This window comes from Schistocerca piceifrons, chromosome 5, assembly GCF_021461385.2.
Source record: "Schistocerca piceifrons isolate TAMUIC-IGC-003096 chromosome 5, iqSchPice1.1, whole genome shotgun sequence".
Classification (NCBI taxonomy): Eukaryota; Metazoa; Arthropoda; class Insecta; order Orthoptera; family Acrididae; genus Schistocerca; species Schistocerca piceifrons.
This window is the reverse complement of record NC_060142.1, coordinates 470,904,633-470,925,002: the sequence shown is the minus strand read 5'-3', so window position 1 is coordinate 470,925,002 and position 20,370 is coordinate 470,904,633. Positions and strand designations below refer to the sequence as shown.

Here is a 20,370-nt window from a genome sequence, read left to right as displayed (position 1 = left end):
TTTCTATAATTCTGTGTATATGTATGAGTCATATATGATATGGTATCTTGCATTATTTTGTAATTTTCAATATTTAATACTGATTTTTACTTATATTATGATGAGTATTTTTATTGTCTCACTTGGGTCCTAGTAATGCTCTGCAAGCTCTTTACAATTACATCCAAACTAATGTCCTAGCTAAATGCATTTCCACGCTATACCGATGTATAACTTTACACAGAGATAAAACATAACACTCCTGTTCATGTGTGTACACTGGTACAATCACGTCACAGGCAAAACAAGACAAACAAAGCACAACAAACAGACAGACATGATCTGTCAGATGTGGGCTCAAACACTGTTTACACGTTATTAATCTCATAGATATTAGTGATTCGAATCTGACAATTTTTGTCACATAAGAAAGTTTGACTGACAAGCAAATATACTTTTCACATCAAAAGGATTAATCCAAAAGCTAGTGAAACTTTCACTCTTGTTTCTGTGCTTGTTGACAACAAGGCTAAGACTACTCAGTGAGTTGTTGACTTTACAATAGTAGAACTTTGTTCACACGATGGTCAGAATGTTCTCATTTGGTAGGATGCTTAGTCAAAACAAGAGAGAGCATTTGAACAACATATTAAAACAACCGAAGACACAGTACTGTTTGATCCAGTAATGTCCATTATTGTTAAGAAAAGGCTGTTTGACTTTTAACCATTTTCATTCCAACAAAGTCCTTGGTAAAATAACAGAAATGTCTTACGAATAAAATGGTTATCTGTACAATTGCCAATGGCCCTAAAGACTAATTTTCAGTATGACTCAGTGGATCAAAATAGAATTTGTGGACTCTCAAGGATTTCCTATTTTGTTTGCATGCACATCATACTACTTATATTGACTGAAATGGGATGACATGGGGACAGAAGGTCTACAAATCCGAACTTGGGTTTTTCAAGGGCGAAGTATCTCTTTAGTTATCAAGCCTTTTGTGTCAGTATTTAATTAATTAATATTAACCAAACATCATCTGAAAAGGATATATTACTACTTACCAAATAGAGGAGCTTTGAGTTACAGACAGGCACAGCGGAAAAGACTGCTGGGGCCCAGCATCCAGAAACAGATCATGTGTGTGAGCGTTGTGTGAATGTGTGTGCGCACGCGTATTCTTTTTCGGAAGAATGAATTTTTTGTCTGAAAGCTTGAACATTTAAAAGTCATTTTCATTGTGCCTGTCTGTGACTCAATGGCTCCTCTAAACGGTAAGTAGCAGTCTGTCCTTTTCATATTATTTTTATATCATCTTCTACCTTCCACTATTAAAATCATCATCTTTTGTATGGAACAAATTACATGCGTTGAAGTATTTCAAACTTGTACACAGTCCACGATACTAAAATCACTTTAGAATTCTTTTCTATGAAAATGTCAGAAAGTAGGTTACGCAGTGCTCTCATATCAGTCTTTGTGGGATTAACTGGTGGAAGCTATCCCCCACAAAATCTACTCTGTCACTGTGAATAAGAGGTGGTTTGGACTGCCAATGAATTCTAGTAGACCCTAATGCTGGGGATAATGTCCAAGAGAAACTAAACACAAAAGCTTGAATCACATCAAGAAAGTCGACAAAATAAATACAAGTAGAATCACAACAAACTTTTACTGTGCAAAAATTTAGGTTATTATGCATAAACGACCTTCTTCCCAATCAAATTGATTAGGAATGAATCAAGTGCTTGCAACTGACCTCAATTTACAAAAAGAGTGAGGAATTCAACAGAATCACATTTTGGTAAACTGCTATGTATCTCATTGCTGCCCATAGCAGCAACACCTTCACCCCATAACAACAGAAACCTGACACCTGTGGCATACGTGAATTCTCTGTATGTCCAATCTCAAGCAAATAAATAGCAGGCTCACTAGAAGATTCTGGCCAAGTAAAGTCTGCAGATCAACAGTCCCCTATGCACCGCTCTCACCCCTCTATGACATCAAACTCTTGTAAGTTTTTGACGTCAGGACTGCTAATATCCTCTGATGCAGTTCCTTTTCCATTTCACCTTCAATACACAATAGACCGGTCTGTTGCACTGATTTAAAGGTATTTGACTTTGATAGTTGGAATTCAATATTGTATATCAAATTATCAGCATGAACTTATCTTCGCTTATGAGTTCAACGTTTCTTTTGTTATTGTACTTTAGAATGTTATTGCCATATAATGATGCCATTTTCAAATCAATATTAAAGTACACATTATATGGGTTTTGCATTTGGCTATAATGTAATGTTTCTAGTATGGTCACAGACAGTACAGACAAAATAATCCAGTTTTAGTGATTTTTCCTGTTTTTCCATTTGATTATTTGTTTATTACATGTCTCTTTGTGCGTAATTTTACTAGAAAAAGTGCAATAACTCGAAAGCTAGTGTGAATAATGCTTTCCGTTTTATGTTTCTATGCTTCACACTTCAGCCTCCTATAAATGAATTGTTGCCTTTCCCATATTTTACGTACAGCTTTTGTTTGTTATCAATAAATTTAAAATCACATCAAGCGCAATGTGAAGCTGTGGACCTGTAGATTTGGGCAAACCAGACAAGGTGAATACATTCACGACAGTTGTGGATTTGAGTCTGCTGATAGGGCCTCACCTTTTATAAACAAATCTGCAAAGTACACGAAGGTTTTTGCGTGTGTTAAATGAAGATAGCAAGGAATTTTGGAGAACTATGGTGGGCAAAATAATATTACAACTTGGTTGCCTTAAACAACTAACTTACCTACCTGTTTCTTGGAAAAAGTTGAACATATTCCTTCCATCTGATTGAGACATCACAAAAATTGAGAAAAGCCTCTATATTAAACACCAGACCACTGAAGAAAATTTTAAAGTATAAAAAGTAGGTTATACTTGCACTGTTAATAAGTAATACAAATGATCTCAAAACATTTCAAGTTATGTTTTATGAAGACAATCTTGACTCACAAAGAAGGAGTGCTTAATAAGTAAACAATATTTTCTTACACAAGAACAAGCTTTGTTTCACACGATAGGCTAAATAGATAAAAATATTGCAAAAATTTGTGGAAAAATTAAAAGAAACAAGTCTCTTCTGATTTAACATTTACAGATTTAACAAAGCACTGACATGCAACATCACAAAATAACACTCTTCTGCCGATTCTTTCTGTTGTTTAAATGGTAAAGTTATTATTTTCCTCCAGATAATACAAAACAAAAGAAAGAAACACTACATTTATTAAAGTATTGATATTCTCTTACCTTTCTATGCTGTTCAGGTAGGACTGCCCATCATGGCCACCAACTGCGTACAGTAAATCGTTTAGTACAGCAACACCAACACCACATCTTCGTTTACTCATTGGTGCAACCATTTTCCAGTCGGCTGATTGAGGATCAAACCGTTCCACGGAAGCTATTGCATCCCCACTGCACCATCCTCCAACTAAGGAAAAATTATAATCAATATCTGCCAAATACTTAGACAGAAAAGTTAGTATTCCTGAAAGCAAAACAGGTTTCATTACTCTGGCAGTGTGCATACGGTATATTATTGTTCGCTATTGATCAGACACAGAACTACTATTGTTTCATACACCTATTTCCAATGCTGACCAACTCTGCCAGCCAATATGTGCCATTATTTTTCAGTTTGAGGTTTTTTTTTTTTTTTAAACATTTCACTTCTTTTAGTAAATACTACAATCATACATGACATCAGATGAGCTTATAAGTTGTTATGGTTCAAATGGCTCTAAGCACTATGGGACTTAACATATAAGGTCATCAGTCCCCTAGACTTAGAACTACTTACACCTAACTAATCTAAGGACAGCACAAACATCCATGCCCGAGGCAGGATTCGAACCTGCGACTGAAGCAGCAGCGCGGTTCTGGACTGAAGCGCCTAGAACCACTCGGCCACAGCGGCCGGTAGTTATTATGGTCAAACGTAAAACATTAAATAAGAAAAACAAGGGGAAAAGGAAAATCTTTGTAAACTGTAGAAATACAATTTGGTACTAAATCATAATGTGATCATTTCATTAGGGAAAAAGGATATTAATTTAGCAGAAAGGACAATCAAATGAAGTCATTACAAAAATGGGATATTAATTCAGCAGAAAATTACATCACACAAACAAAAGGCACAACTAAGAAACAGTATTTGTGTTCACTGTAAGTGACACAGGTTACTAAAATACTGTAACAGCATTCATTCCAGCATTACAAGACTGTGAAAATAAATTTGTAGGCAAATGATTTATTTACATGTCCAAATAGTAATCTTATGTGAGGAGTACACATGACATTTCTGATGGCAAGGGGCAAAAACACCTGGAGCATGAAGCATACAGATGTCACATTAACATGCCTCAATAGTTGTTAGTCATGGCTGTAAAAAAGTTTCTGACAATTAAATTTACAACAGTTGCACATGAATTATACATGGCTGTTTCTTGATTACTCCGTATCGTCAACAGAACACTTAAACTCAGCATTCCCATTTTACTTCCTCTAAGCATTTAGTTTTTAAGGAGGTAATGAAAATAAAACAATAAAAGAAGGAACTGAAATGAAATAGATATCTGAGCAAATGAATTAGATATGACTCGCATGCTGGAAGAGCACTCCTGTTACCACATCAAATCCAATAATTTAGTACATCACACAAGTCGTACACTATTAGATACAGGACTGACCAATACGATGACAGTCAAGTGCAGAACAGACAAAGCATTAAATTGCAGCACATTTAATCAAGGTCAGGTCATGGACACTTGATGTGTGGGACACTCGACCTCTATAAACTTTTGCAGGCACTTGCATGGATGACAGGGGTCAGAAAACTGTCATGGATTCCTACAGAAGGTAAATGAATCGCAACATACTAAATCCCTAACCAATCCAATGCTTTATACTGCCCAGTAGTTATGCCATCCAAAACCACCATTTTGGTACAGGATGCAGAAACTATCACCTCATACAAGTACCTCTGATAATGAAAACTTTGCATGGAACAGATTAGTACAGGCTTATGAACACTGTTGTTGGATACTGTTTGCAGGAAAGAAGTTTGTCTACAGTGATGAGCAGATGCAGACAATCGGGCAGCATCTTGTTTTACAATGCAACACGACAGCTTTCAGCTATAAGGTGGACGTATTCTTGTGTGACATATTTACAAAGTATATAATGTGTACCTCTTTTGCTGTCTGTCATTGTTTCATACCAACCAATGATACATGAACCCACTGTCTTGCCATGTGTATGTGGCAGAGAAAAGTCAAAGAAGAGATGAAAAACTTGTCATGGGATTGTTCAATCATGGCAAGAGCATCACAGAAATGCTCAATAAACTTTAGTAGCAAACAGTCGAGCAAAGACATTGTGCACCAAGTAAAGGATAATTTTTAAAATACACTCACTAACAATAATGACAAATTTAGGAAAAAAAAACTGAACTTACACTGAGGCATATTGTCAGTTGCATATTCCATGGAACATTTGTGAATGGACTAGAATGGAAAGTGAGGCTAAATTGTTACATCACGTACCCTTCGCTACATACTATACAGTAAGTTTACACGAAGATGTACACCTGGGCACTGAAGAGAGTACATTTCCTTAGATGTGATAAGGACTGCAATTGAATGGTGCTGAATTTTTATTAGGAAATAATGCAACATCTGTTGCAATTTCAGAAGATAGGTAGAAATGGAACAAGTTGGGCTAGGCTGGACCTTACATCTATCGTCATCATCTTCATCATGCCGTTTGACATCCACTATTGGATTCTTTAGATTTCTTCATGCATTATCGTCTTTAGCTATGAACTCTACATGATTTCTACTGTCAACCATCACCACTTTTTAATAGGTTGTCACACATTCTTTTCTTATCTCTTGGAAGTTGATAAAAACCTTTCATTCTTCTACCAATCATTTGCCTGGCACTCACCGTCTCTCTCTTTTTTTTTCCATTTCCATTTTTGTCCTAATTACATCTAACATTACAGTTTGTTCCTTGATCCATGTGTGCGTTTTCTTTTCCTGTCTTCGATGATCATCAAGCAAAGGACACTTTCTGAATTATTTTCCTTACTAAAAGTCTATGTCTCACTGCTATAAATCAAAACTAGTAACACACACTGATTGTCAATTTACATTTAAAATACACTGTAGCTTGCTTAGTTTTTAAAACTCCACAGTTCACCAAAATCACTTCCAAACATTTTGGCTTTTCAGCTTCTTTTCCTGTCCATCTAAAGGCATTCGTCTGTCCTAAATACAAAACCACATCCGCTTGTTCTATAACCTCATTCTTAATTTATATTTTTTGTCATTGTATTGGTTATACATTATTTTGTTCTTATTCTAACTTATTTTTGGTCCTCCTTTTGAAGTTCCTGGGGAACTGTCTGAAAGCTATGAAAGTTTTCAGCTGTATTTGTGTGCCTGTCTAAGACTCAATGCCTCTACTATCAGTGAGTTGCCTTTACTCCTGAATTACTTGCAAAGTGTGTCGGATAGATAGATATAGTCTTCATTTCACGGACCCATAGTGGAGAGAACCTCAGGGACACGAACATGTCAAAAACATCTGCTAGTATCATGGTAATGTTGACATAACACTGTATAGATTTTTTTACGGTTACAAATTATAAATATTTTACATATGCTATAATTACTTTTAGTACAGGATTACTTCTCATGTTATTTTTCATGTTAAATCCAAGTTATATGGGCATTTTTGGATAAGCTGCTTCTCAAAAGTATCCCCTGTCAAATGACTTACCTTCATTTGGTAACAAATTATGAAAAACAGCTCCTTTGATGTATTGATTGGTACTTCATAGAATATTTTGCTGGTGACAATAACTACACACTTAGGTGGAGATATGTTGACTGAACAAAGCTTACAAGTGCCATACATCATCACTCATCCAAATTTCAGTGAGCTGGATGATGCTGATTAACTAGTTGTGTACTGGATCAGTGTTGTGATGGCTATCTAGTTGTGACTACTGAGTTCACATAGCCTGTCTCTGAGAGAAATTGTGTTAATTGCCGGCAGATTCCAAAACTACCGAGGAGGGACAAAAATATGGAAACACCAAAAACACAACACACATTGCCATGCTTAATATGGTGAAGGAAAATACTTATCTCCAAAACAGTTTATAGCTGTTTTGGAATAGTCTTTTGTAGTTTTCAGTGGACTCTTCCACCATTCTTTCTGCGAAATAGTGGCAAGATCAGGTAATGATGATGGAGCTGGATAGTGATCAAAAGCACCCTTCTCCCCAAACACCACACACCACAAAGACTCAATAATGTAGAGATCTGGTGACTCTGGTGGCCAGGGGAGATTTGACACTTCATTCTCATGCTCCTGGAAAATGCGAGCTATGTTAACAGGGGCTCCGTCACCTACAAACACAGCATCGCTGCTGAGGTCCAACACTGTACCACTGGATGCACTTGATCAACCAAAATGGTCACATAATCCTTCGCAGTAATCCCAACCTGCAGAGTAACTATGGCACCCATGGAATACCACAATATGCCTGCCCAAATCATCACCGAACACCCAGCTATGTTTCACTCTCGGGAGATAAATCGGAAAAGAGTTGGAAACAGTGTGAAACAAGATTCGTCCAACAAAACAACAGTTGCCTGACTGAGGGTGGTTTTGGAATTCCAGTTCACCCTGCAATTCCCAGCTTATGGTGCTCCCTTCATGTTGTTTCAGTACTGACAGGATTCGTGAGTGTGACATTCAGCTCTGCAGCGACTTTCGCAGTTGTCGCCCTCTTATTTTTCATTACAATCCTCTTCAATGACAGTATGTTGCAATCATACTTTCATTTGCTTTATGACTTAGTGGATGATGATTTTCTGCCTTCCCTGGATGCAGTATAAAGCTTTGATATGGTGCCTCTTGAAACACCAAACACTTTGGCTCCCTTGGTTACAGAAGCACCCACCATACGAGCGCCAACGATTTGTCCATGTTCGAATCCACTTTTTAGGTCCGACATAACACATTCAAAACTACAGTCCAATTAAAACTGCTTGATAGTTGACACGTCGAGTGTTGTAGATAGTTTCCTCCAACCAGAGCTCTCAAAGTCTTGCTTGAATTGTTCACCACTACCAAACTGCCACAACAATTTGTCAGTCCAGTTCCAATTCCTATCCCAGCTTTCTCTCTTTATGTGTTTGGATGCTGAATCATGGATCTGGCATTATCTTTATTTTGTATTTTACGATAACGACACCAAAATCAACACACACAAAATGATGCTAATAAAATGAACACATTTCATATGCAGCACTAACCGAACACTACTGGATAATTCTGCGTAAGATGCGATTCAGCATCACATATACATTTATCATAATCAGAGATTGACTTACATTAGATAAGTTTCGCACGACATTCCATGAAGATGAATCTTTTAAGGATGCAATTCATCGTCACGACTGGATGATCACAGTTAATATTTAAAACTACCTAACCTAATGTTTTGGCATAGTGCAACCATTAGCATATAAAGCTGATGTGGGGAAGGTTGAAGGTTCGAAACTTATCAGTGGTATCGAGACTTTACAAAAAAATATAATCAAAAGAGTACAGTTACTATTTTTATTCAATTAATTGGTTTAAATGTAATTTTTTTTATTTCTAATACTTTGTCACATAATTTCCATCGCCATATTGACTTTTATATTTACTCTTATTTTTCTTCCTATCATTCTTTTTCATTTGGAATCTGCCTGCATCACCAATAATCTGCCACCATGTGCCAATAAGGACTACTCATCAGTTACAGCAGATCATGTAGCCAGTGTGAGGACAGTGCTAGGTAACAAATGATAGCAATAAATTGCCGTTTGCTTTTAGCACTGAAACTGAATTTTTTCTGCCTTGAGTTTCTTGCAGAGGTCAGATTTAATTGCTGTGAACAAAGTGATTGTGATTTTGGTTCTGCCACAGACTGCTGATTGCCATTTCCTTGAATATATTGCACATCACAAGGTTGTGGTTAACTTAGGCCATGGGTTTAAATTACAGAACATATTGTCTGCCACAGTTTAGTCACTGGTAACTAAATCAGTTGTTGATGGAGTATCTCATATTTCTGATGCACTTCACGGTGGCCATTTGCAACGCTGCTCCATGTTACGCATTTCTGATGTGACTCCCTGTGTTTGTTTGTCATCTATAGCTGAGTGGTAGCTGGCAGCCGATGTGGAAACACTGTAGCGCCAAGTGACAGATGTCAACTGTCAAGTAATTTCAATTGGACTATACACAGAATACTGTTCTGATCATGACTGACACTTGCAACATATTGAGGACATTGTACAAGAGCAGTCCACGGTCAAATACAATAAGCCCTCCTGCAGACCTGGTTAGTGTCTGTATTTTGTTCAAGCATGCATTTCTAGCGATGTTTCCATATTTTTGTCCAACCCTCATATTGTGGTGGTTTGTGCTTCAGTTCCACATGCCACAGCAGCAAAGATATTTAATGGTAAGTGCGAGTACTAATTCAGCAGAGCGGAATCATCTTGCCAATCTGAATTAGTTTCAGTCTTGCAAACGCCTGGAATTCTGATGAATGCTACATCAACTTTGCATACGAGGTGCATTCGAGTTCTAAGGCCTCTGATTTTTTTTCTCCGGACTGGAAAGAGATAGAAACATGCGCATTATTTTAAAATGAGGCCGCGTTCATTGTCAATACGTCCCAGAGATGGCAGCACCGTACGGCAGATGGAATTTTACCGCCAGCGGGCGAGAATGAGAACTGTTTTAAATACTTAAAATGGCGACGTTTTCCTTACTTGAACAGCGTGCAATCATTAGTTTTCTGAATTTGCGTGGTGTGAAACCAATTGAAATTCATCGACAGTTGAAGGAGACATGTGGTGATGGAGTTATGGATGTGCCGAAAGTGCGTTCGTGGGTGCGACAGTTTAATGAAGGCAGAACATCGTGTGACAACAAACCGAAACAACCTCGGGCTCGCACAAGCCGGTCTGACGACATGATCGAGAAAGTGGAGAGAATTGTTTTGGGGGGTCGCCGAATGACTGTTGAACAGATTGCCTCCAGAGTTGGCATTTCTGTGGGTTCTGTGCACACAATCCTGCATGATGACCTGAAAATGCGAAAAGTGTCATCCAGGTGGGTGCCACAAATGCTGACGAACGACTACATGGCTGCCCGTGTGGCATGTTGCCAAGCAATGTTGACGCGCAACGACAGCATGAATGGGACTTTCTTTTCGTTGGTTGTGACAATGGATGAGACGTGGATGCCATTTTTCAATCCAGAAACAAAGCGCCAGTCAGCTCAATGGAAGCACACAGATTCACCGCCACCAAAAAAATTTTGGGTAACCGCCAGTGCTGAAAAAATGATGATGTCCATGTTCTGGGACAGCGAGGGCGTAATCCTTACCCATTGCGATCCAAAGGGCACTACGGTAACAGGTGCATCCTACGAAAATGTTTTGAAGAACAAATTCCTTCCTGCACTGCGACAAAAACGTCCGGGAAGGGCTGCACATGTGCTGTTTCACCAAGACAACGCACCCGCACATCGAGCTAACGTTACGCAACAGCTTCTTCGTGATAACAACTTTGAAGTGATTCCTCATGCTCCCTACTCACCTGACCTGGCTCCTAGTGACTTTTGGCTTTTTCCAACAATGAAAGACACTCTCCGTGGCCGCACATTCACCAGCCGTGCTGCTATTGCCTCAGCGATTTTCCAGTGGTCAAAACAGACTCCTAAAGAAGCCTTCGCCGCTGCCATGGAAACATGGCGTCAGCGTTGTGAAAAATGTGTACGTCTGCAGGTCGATTACGTCGAGAAGTAACACCAGTTTCATCGATTTCGGGTGAGTAGTTAATTAGAAAAAAAATCGGAGGCCTTAGAACTTGAATGCACCTCATAAATGTTGTAATATATGTGCACCAACTTAAATGGAGCACAAAAATCTCAATAATTACTTGATTTCTACCTGAATAGTTTGATCTTTCTTTAATGGGGTACCATCTGTTTCTGGAGTGTTATTGTATTCATATAAATTCTAATCAGGTTCACACAAGGAAATGAAGCAAAAGAACAACTGCATTATAGATAAGAGCAGATATGTTAACAGGTCAAGGACGTGCAGCTGGATTTCAGGTACACGGCATACGAAGGTACGTCACTGTTGTAACTAAGTCATGCTCCCCTTTTAGACCAGTGCTTATCGTTCCAGACAGGTTATTTGATATTGCATTACAGAAGTGAGGTTTTGGCTTGTTCTTTCTCCTGGTGAAACCATGGATGTCCAATGCTGGAATAATTTAACCCCTGAAGTTTTGTGTATGGTTGGTTTTATTCCAATTAACCAGTATTTGCTAAACATATTAATTTCAATAACTGAGGGGAAGTAAATTGTATTCAAATGTCCCCAAACACTGTGGGTTTAAAACTAGTAGATTCCAGTGGTTTCTCCTTGAAGTCCTCCATAAACAAATTGGCAAAAGGGTGACATGAACGGCCCATGTAAACACCATTGGTCAGATAAAACCAAAGCTCGACTCAACAAATGAGGAAGCCGACTACTGTATCCCGGCAATACAGTCACCAACCACACTGTAGTGTACTGCGAGTTGCCGCAGCTCTGGCCTCCTCACACAGTAATGTACTGTGAGTTGCTGCAGCTCTGGCCTCCTAACGACTACTCCTCTTGAGCTCAGACAAAAACAATTTGCAGCAACACACCAAATATGCTGGGTTTTTTACAACCAAATCTCCAGCAGCCACCACAGAACTGTGTGGCACCAGTCTTGCCTCCAGAGTCACCAAAAACACCAATGCCATTCACTTCTGTGACTCACGTGCCTCCATTAGTACACTCAATGAGTACTTGGGTCACCGCCTAACCATTGTACAGTCAGTTCGCACTCCAGGCTTTATGGTGTCCGCACCTAGTGGTTTCACAATCAGGGATCTTTCACCTAGCATGCACCACGTTCTAGACAGTCCACCAAACGGAGTTGTTCTGCTGAGCATTCTCTAATCCATCAGGTTCACTGCAGCTCACGGTTTTGTCAGACTTTGTCTCTGATTCATATCTGAGTTCACTGCCTCACAGGACACTATCACTGTGGACTTCATCCACATATGAACATCCCTGTGCAATGTAAGTGATTACTTGCTAGTACAGTCCTATGATTTAGTGATTGACCATCAGGCTGAACCGAGAAGGGCCGACTCTCATTCCATGAAACTGTCATTGTATTTTTTTTTATTAGACTCAATCAAGTTCCAGTTTTCTTGGCTACTGACACATCAACGAACACTACAATGAGAGAAAGACATTCAAATCAATGGATTCCCTGCCATATGTGGGAACCCCCTCATCAGAAGTAGGTCAGATCCTCGAAGTACAAAGTGAAAAGGATTTTTCACCCTCCATTGAAGACAGCAGTCATTTTAGGTTCTGTCAAAAATGACTTCTGCTCTACAAGGTTAAGTTTAATATGATACCCTGTAAATATTGCCCATCATAAATTGGGTAGACAACACAAACAGTTCATGAAAGATACACAGAACACCAACAGCCCAATGAATCACATGTGGTAGCATAATACATCGACACTGGTTGCTAAATGGTATAACAATGTTTAAGTTATAGTACTGACTTCATCTTTATAGGAAATGGTGGTGAAGCATGCAACAGAGAAAGCAGTTTCAGCCTGGGCAAAGCATGCAGTCCAGCACTTTGTTTAATGAACTCTCCATGACGTCACTACAGTGCGGCAACTAATGACACACTGATACTCAAACACTGATTGAACAGCTAATCACAGATTAAGTTTATGCATAACACTTTATTCCAAATGACGTCTCTCTTGTTCATTTCTCTCTGGTCACATGTGCAGTGGCGCAATCCACAGCTTTAAAAGCCTTGAGTGAGTAATGTAGCTTCAGCCTTTCAGACACCCAGAAGATGGCCGAAAGATATTACACAAAGAAATAAGGATTCAGCAATTGGACAACTCAAATCTAACTGACCATTCACTGCACCATGAGAACTTTAAAACACACAGCTAATTAAAAAATGTTGTTAGTTTTATAAGTGCACACATTTTGCTATGATTTTTGCAAAGTTATTCTTTTGAAGACACCTTCTTGGTAAATGTTTTGTACAGATCTGCTTCCAGACTTGCAAAAAAGCTCTAGGTCAGAGAGCAATTAATATGTCTATTATTTTGGGTAGTAATGGATAAACAATAAATTGGATCATTTGCATTGTAATGCATCCTGCAGCTGATAAATGATTCTCAACAATCAATTTCCTGACAATATTAACGGTAATGCACTTAACAAAATCATTTGTGCCATATCCCATCCCTTTCCGGGAAACAACATTTTGCTTTTTAGTGAAATGTCGGTGGGGCCATTTGTATATTCTGTGAGCAGCATAACTGCTAGTCATAAGGTATTCAGGGTGATCCATAAACTATGGTACTGTTTTTCTCTATACAGCTACAGTTTTTAAAGGAGAGTGTTTGTCATTCATTCCTTCATGGAACATTTTCCAATGATATAAGATTTCCCATTGTTGTTTTTGTGGTCTTCAGCCCTGAGACTGGTTTAATGCAGCTCTCCATGCTACTCCATCCTGTGCAAGCTGCTTCATCTCCCAGTACGTACTGCAGCCTACATCCTTCTGAATCTGCTTAGTGTTTTCATCTCTTGGTCTCCCTCCACGATTTTACCCTCCACGCTGCCCTCCATTACAATACAATAAAAGTACTCAAAAATACACTTGCACACCAAATATGTAAGTATGCTTTTATAACGATAGGAAAAACGGTTGGCCAAGACCTTATCGAAGAAACCATCCCAACAATTGCCTGAAACGCTTTACAAAAACCACGGAAAACATAAATCAGGATGGCCAGACAGAGCAGACTCTATCCTCTCGAATATGAGGTCAGTGTCTTAACAAATGCACTGCCTCATTCAGATATCATATAAATCACTGAGTCTCTCAGTGAAATTAGATACTTCATAATTTATACTGACAGTGTTCTCTAATACGATCTGCAAATAAATTTCATATGCTTCAGCTGTAAGTCCAGACTTTTTTATATGTTTGTTGTTGTTGTTGTTGTGGTCTTCAGTCCTGAGACTGCTTTGATGCAGCTCTCCATGGTACCCTATCCTGTGCAAGCTTCTTCATCTCCCAGTACTTACTGCAACCCACATCCTTCTGAATCTGCTTAGTGTATTCATGTCTTGGTCTCCCTCTACGATTTTTACCCTCCACGCTGCCCTCCAATGCTAAATTTGTGATCCCTTGATGCCTCAGGACATGTCCTACTAACCGGTCCCTTCTTTTTGTCAAGCTGTGCCACAACTCCTCTTCTCCCCAATTCTGTTCAATACTTCATCATTAGTTACGTGATCTACCCATCTAATCTTCAGCATTCTTCTTAGCACCACATTTTGAAAGCTTCTATTCTCTTCTTGTCCAAACTATTTATCGTCCACATTTCACTTCCATACATGGCTACACTCCATACAAATACTTTCAGAAACGACTTCCTGACACTTAAATCTATACTCAATGTTAACAAATTTCTCTTCTTCAGAAACACTTTCCTTGCCATTGCCAGTCTACATTTTATATCCTCTCTACTTCGACCATCATCAGTTATTTTGCTCCCCAAATAGCAAAACTCCTTTACTACTTTAAGTGTCTCATTTCCTAATCTAATTCCCTCAGCATCACCCGACTTAATTCGACTACATTCCATTATCTTTGTTTTGCTTTGTTTTTATATGCTTAAAATCTCTGAAAGTCATTATCTGTCATTTGCTTTTTGTACATTGCAAGGACAGGATAAAGAATATTACATCACCATTATTCTGCACCTTTGCGTGCATAAAAGAGGGGAAAGGAAGAAGTTAAGAGGTTTTTACCATGTGATACAGCTTGATAAAAAAATTATTGTTATGATCTGAGGTTATCACAGATCTTTTTAAAAAACTGCCAATACAAACTGCAAGTTTATTACCTGCAAAAAGAACTTCACCACGCCTTGTGGGTTTCCTTGGTCTTGTTCTTGGACCCTGCATTAATGGCCTTTCTTGAGGGAGGAGGAGGTAGTTTTTGGCCTCATCAACAAGATCTCTGCACGCCTCATCACTTCGTACAAGGAGATCAGAACCCACAGTTCCAACTAAAAATTTTGGACTTAGAAGAGGAAGTCGAACATGTTGCAATACCTTTGAAAAGAAACATAACATTCAAGATGTCAAAAACTAAAAGCTATAATTGTGTCCATATTCTCAAAACTACAATGTCTGTGGTGCAAAATCTAATGTTTTGGATGAAAAAATGGGAGACTAGCTCTACGACAGATTAAGGTGTAGTGCAGAAAGTGAGTGTGAATTTGTGGAAATATCCCTTTCTGAGACACTTGTTTGAACCTGGATACTTCTGTATAAAGGGTAAAGTTTTGAAATCATATGACAGTTGTTTTGCAAATTTTTTGACAGTGGAGTAACAGATACAACTTTTTTGTTTTAAGTATTAATTACAAAATTTAATTCTTTTGTTTTCCACAACAAATAAGCATTCCAAAACAATCATCTTTGGGGGCTAATGTTTTTCATTCGTAACTATTCAATGAATTCATAGTATTATATGTAGTAGGCAACAACAAAAAATACCTGTGCTAAGTGCTGCCTCCTTTCTGAGACATTATACTTCACCCAAGCCATTACAGCACTAAATACTTGCTCTTCAGATCTCACATTCAGTTCATCACTTGAAATAATATCTACTAGTTGACCAACGGGCAACAGTAAAAATTCTTCACTTTCCATTACCTGGGGAGGAAAAAATAAATAAAAGAAAAAAACTGAATTTCACAAAAAAATGCATCAGTATAATGTAAGCTTTCCAAATGAGTGGTATTAATAAAAATTTGCTTAGTAAGCAAAGGTAGTACACAAAAAGATACCTCCTGAAAATTATGTTGAGTAAACTTATCAGCTATCCTTAACAACTCTCGGCATGAATGCGTGTCAGCAAATGCACGAATACCCAAACAATTCGATGGATCCAGCTGGCGTTTTAGGAACTCGCAACATATATCCTGTATTTCTGCCAACTGCAGCAAGCAGGCTGATAAACAAAGCAATCGTAAACAAACAAATATTTAGTTATTCACACTTTTAGATTATTATGCACAAACCAATAAAATATTAGCTAATAAATGTAGCTACATTACATGAAACATAGACAAACCATGTAGTAAATACTCGATGGAAGATGAATTTACTTGAAGGAAGTTTGTTATTCATTACTGAAACTAATATTACATCAACAATTTCGTCATTACAACTGTGCTCCTGCTAAGCTTTTTCTCAGCAATCTCTTAACACTTATCCCATTCTTCCTCAAGAATGAAGAATCACAGAATGAATAGAATTTAGCAAACACAGTTTTTGGATTTCATTACAAAAACTTCGAACTATTTTTCCAATACTATCTCATTAATATGAATTTTCTTATTGCTCACCCAGTTATACATATGATCTGTATAACTGACAAGTTCATAATATATATTACTAAATCAGATTCGGTTCCACCATAGCAATGTAACAAATAGTTATGAAATATCTTTTTCCCTACACAGAACTTAGAAGATACATGTAAAGTACCAATGGTTTCTACATTTACAGCTATACTCTGCAAACCATTGTGAAGTGCACGGCAGAGAGTACAACCCATGGTATCAGCTATTAGGGTTTCTTCCCGTCCCATTCATGCATGGAGTGTTGGAAACATGATTGTTTGAATGCCTCTGTGTGTGCAGTAATTATTCTAATCTTATCCTTATGATCCCTATATGAGCAATACATACGGGGTTGTAGTATATTCCTAGTCATCAGTTAAAGCCCATTCTTGGAACTTTGTTAGTAGACTTTCTCGAGATAGTTTACGCCTATCTTCAAGAGTCTGCTAGTCCTGTTTCTTCATTATCTCTGCGACACAATCGCATGGATCAAACAAACTACTGACCACTCATGTTGCTCTTCTCTGTATATGTGCAATATCACCTGTTAGTCCTATTTTATACAAGTCTCCTTTGTAGACTGATTGCACTTCCCCAGTATTTGACCAACAAACTAATGTCTACCATATGCATTGTCCTGAACTGAGCCTATGTGATCATTCCATTTCACATCCCTGCAAAGTGTTACATCCAGGTATTTTTATGTGTTGGCAGATGCCAACATTGACTCATTGATATTATAATCATAGAATATTACATTTTTTCATTTTGTGAAATGCACAATTTTACATTTTTGAATATTTAAGGCAAGTTGCCAATCTTTGCAGCACTTTGAAATCTTATCAAGATCTGACTGAATATCTATGCAGCTTCTTTCAGACATTGCTGTATTAGAGATGACAGCATCATCTGTAAAAAGTCTGAGATCACTGTTAATATTGTCTGCAAGGTCATTAATATGCAACATGAACACCAAGGGTCCCAACACACTTCCCTGGGGCACACGTGAAGTTTCTTCAACAACTGGCGATGACTCTCCATCCAAGATAACATGCCGTGTCCTCCCTACCAAAAAGTTCTCAATCCAGCCAAAAATTTCACTTGATACCTCATAAGCTTGTACTTTTGACTACAAGCATAGGTGTGATAATGAGTCAAATGCTTTATGGAAATCAAGAAATACTGCATCTACCTAAACAAATGACAGTAACGACATTGTTCATACAAACATTTGAGGGCTCACTGCAATTTATCTTTTGTATGAGAAAAAAAACATTTTCTGTATCTTAATTTTCAAATATTGTGTCTATTTAACTGAAGCACTAATCTTTAGTTTAAAGACAGAATTAGCAGTTAAGCACAGCTAATAATATTGATTTTACCAATTCAAAATTAAAGCATTTGCTATGAAAACTACACAGAACCTTTAAATTTTCCAAAATTGTAAGTAGTACAGTATTCTAACAGACACAGTAATATAACAGACATCTCACCAGCAGGAAGGAGGGTCTGCACATTTCCCTCTTCAACCACAATGTGAGACGTGTAACAAAAATCAATCAGCAGCTCCATTGCCAGCTCGTCTATATCTCTGATAGTGACTTCTGTCTGACGTGACTCTGCCAGCTCCCCAGTAAACATAGCTCGAAAATAAGGACTGCATGCCGACAGTATTACTCTGTATGAAAAAGATAATCATGTTTATTGCAACCATTATACTCCACAAACATAAACTCACAAATAATGATCACTGTAAACACCAAGACTATCTGAATACTGAGCCAGTATTTCCACTTATGGTATCTATCGAAAGTAATAAGTAGGAAGCTACTTTTGTCTGCCACCAACTATTCTGTCAATTTTAGCAAATATGTATGGTTACTTTTTATTACTTTAAGGTAGCTCTGAGTGTTAATCAATGCTTTAACATTGCATTAAACAACTGGTGATTCTTCACCTCATATTTCAGTAATCCTACATTGGTTCCTTCAACTTAAAAATAAACTACATTCTCTTTTGAGATTAAAAACTGGTACGAGTTCCAAATAATCGCTGCTACCAAAGGAGAAACATTTTCTGTTTTGAGAATTGTTGAAGTTGACACTTGTTGGTGATATGGCATATGTACTATCTAACATGAGAGTCTTCACATATTAGTTATGGCTGCAGTTAGTGGATACCATATATAAAATCTCTAACACAAAAATTGAAGGCTCGGTATGCTGCCTAAATTTTGCTCCAGTAGACTGAAATCAATATTCAGCTCTGCGTGTGTGTGTGTGTGTGTGTGTGTGTGTGTGTGGGGGGGGGGGGGGGGGGGCACACCCATGCGTGCACGCATGTGTGTATGTTGAGAGGATCCAGCTAGTGCTGGATTGAGTTTCACGATAACATGCCTCACATGTTGGCCAACACAGTAATTTTCTCCTGCTGAACCTGAACATTTCTGCATGTACTTTGCACCCCAGACCTGGCTCATGAGATTTATATGGATATCATTTTGAATTTCCTGAACAAGGATAGCTGACTCTGCCTGTTTGATACACTCGTAAACAATGTTCCCCAAATGGCATTTTGTGAATTCTTAACAGGGTGGGTTGAAATCATACACTAAGATACACACTGCAGGAGAGAACTATGAGAACAAAAATTGGTGGAAGAAACTTTGAGAATATATAAAGGTAAGTTTTTGGAAAAACAAAAACTTCCATTACTTTTTGAAAATGTGCATACTCCTCACACTACGGAATGTTATTTAAGAACGAAATACTTCACATAATTTGCTTTTAATAACATGGACCTTGTCATGGTGGGGTAGCTGTTAAGATGCCAGACAAACTTCTGGTTCCTGAAGAGAGGCAGCAATCTTTTTAGTAGATGAAGGGGCAACAGTCTGGATGACTGACTGATTTGACTTTGTAACATCAAACCACAAGGCCATGTGCTTGTTCTGCAATCAACTAAAAGCAAGAGAAAACTACAGCCATTATTTTCCACAAGGGTGTGCAACTTTCCTGTATGATTACATGATAATGCCTCCTCTTGGGTAAACTATTCTGGAAGTAAAATAGTTCCTGGTTTGGATCTCCAGGTGGAGACTTCTCAAGAGGAAATATAAAAACAGCTGTCAACTGTTTGTTCACCTCCTATTTATTTTATAGCCTACCAGTTTCTGCGATATAATATGCCCTCTATTCTAAGTAGTATTTGAATTTTAATATGACAAAACATGTATAAGTCATATGAAAAATAACCAGTCTTCACTCCAGCTTAAGCATGCACGACTAACACACAACAGCTAGAATTCAATGTTTCAGTTTTTTTCATATTTAATACATACATAATGGCTGCTGTCTCACCGTTCAAAATACCTAGAATGGCTGCAGCTAAGTTACTTAGGAGTATGTAGGCTATTTACGGGTCAAAGTGTGGAATGTTAGGTCTCTAAATCAGGCAAATAGGTTAGAAAATTTAAAAAGGGAAATGGACACATCAAAGTCAGATATAGTTGGGATTAGTGAAGTTCAGTGGCAGGATGAACAGGACTTCTGGTCAGGTGAGTATAGGATTACAAATATAAAATCAAACAGGGGTAATGCAGGATTGAGTCTAATAATGAATAAGACAATAAACAGTATCATGAATGCATTATCATAGCCAAGATAGATACAAAGTCAACACCCATCACAGTAGTACAACATTTTATGACACTAGCTCCGCAATGATGAGACTGAAAG

General features: G+C 38.0%; 1 protein-coding gene across 2 annotated transcripts in view; it reads right to left on the bottom strand.

Annotated features, from left to right (window-relative positions):
• Positions 1-20,370, bottom strand: part of LOC124797960 (kelch-like protein diablo) — an 81,476-nt gene that overhangs the window by 36,739 nt on the left and 24,367 nt on the right. For both annotated transcript variants that reach the window (XR_007016904.1, XM_047261118.1), the window contains exons 3-7: positions 18,127-18,311; positions 16,076-16,239; positions 15,783-15,941; positions 15,125-15,335; positions 3,285-3,468 (exon numbers count right to left, since the gene is read on the bottom strand). Coding sequence is in view for 1 of the 2 variants with exons in the window: in XM_047261118.1 (XP_047117074.1) it covers positions 3,285-3,468; positions 15,125-15,335; positions 15,783-15,941; positions 16,076-16,239; positions 18,127-18,311 (903 nt within the window). In the remaining variant the exon portion in view is untranslated. The remainder of the gene's footprint in view (positions 1-3,284; positions 3,469-15,124; positions 15,336-15,782; positions 15,942-16,075; positions 16,240-18,126; positions 18,312-20,370) is intronic.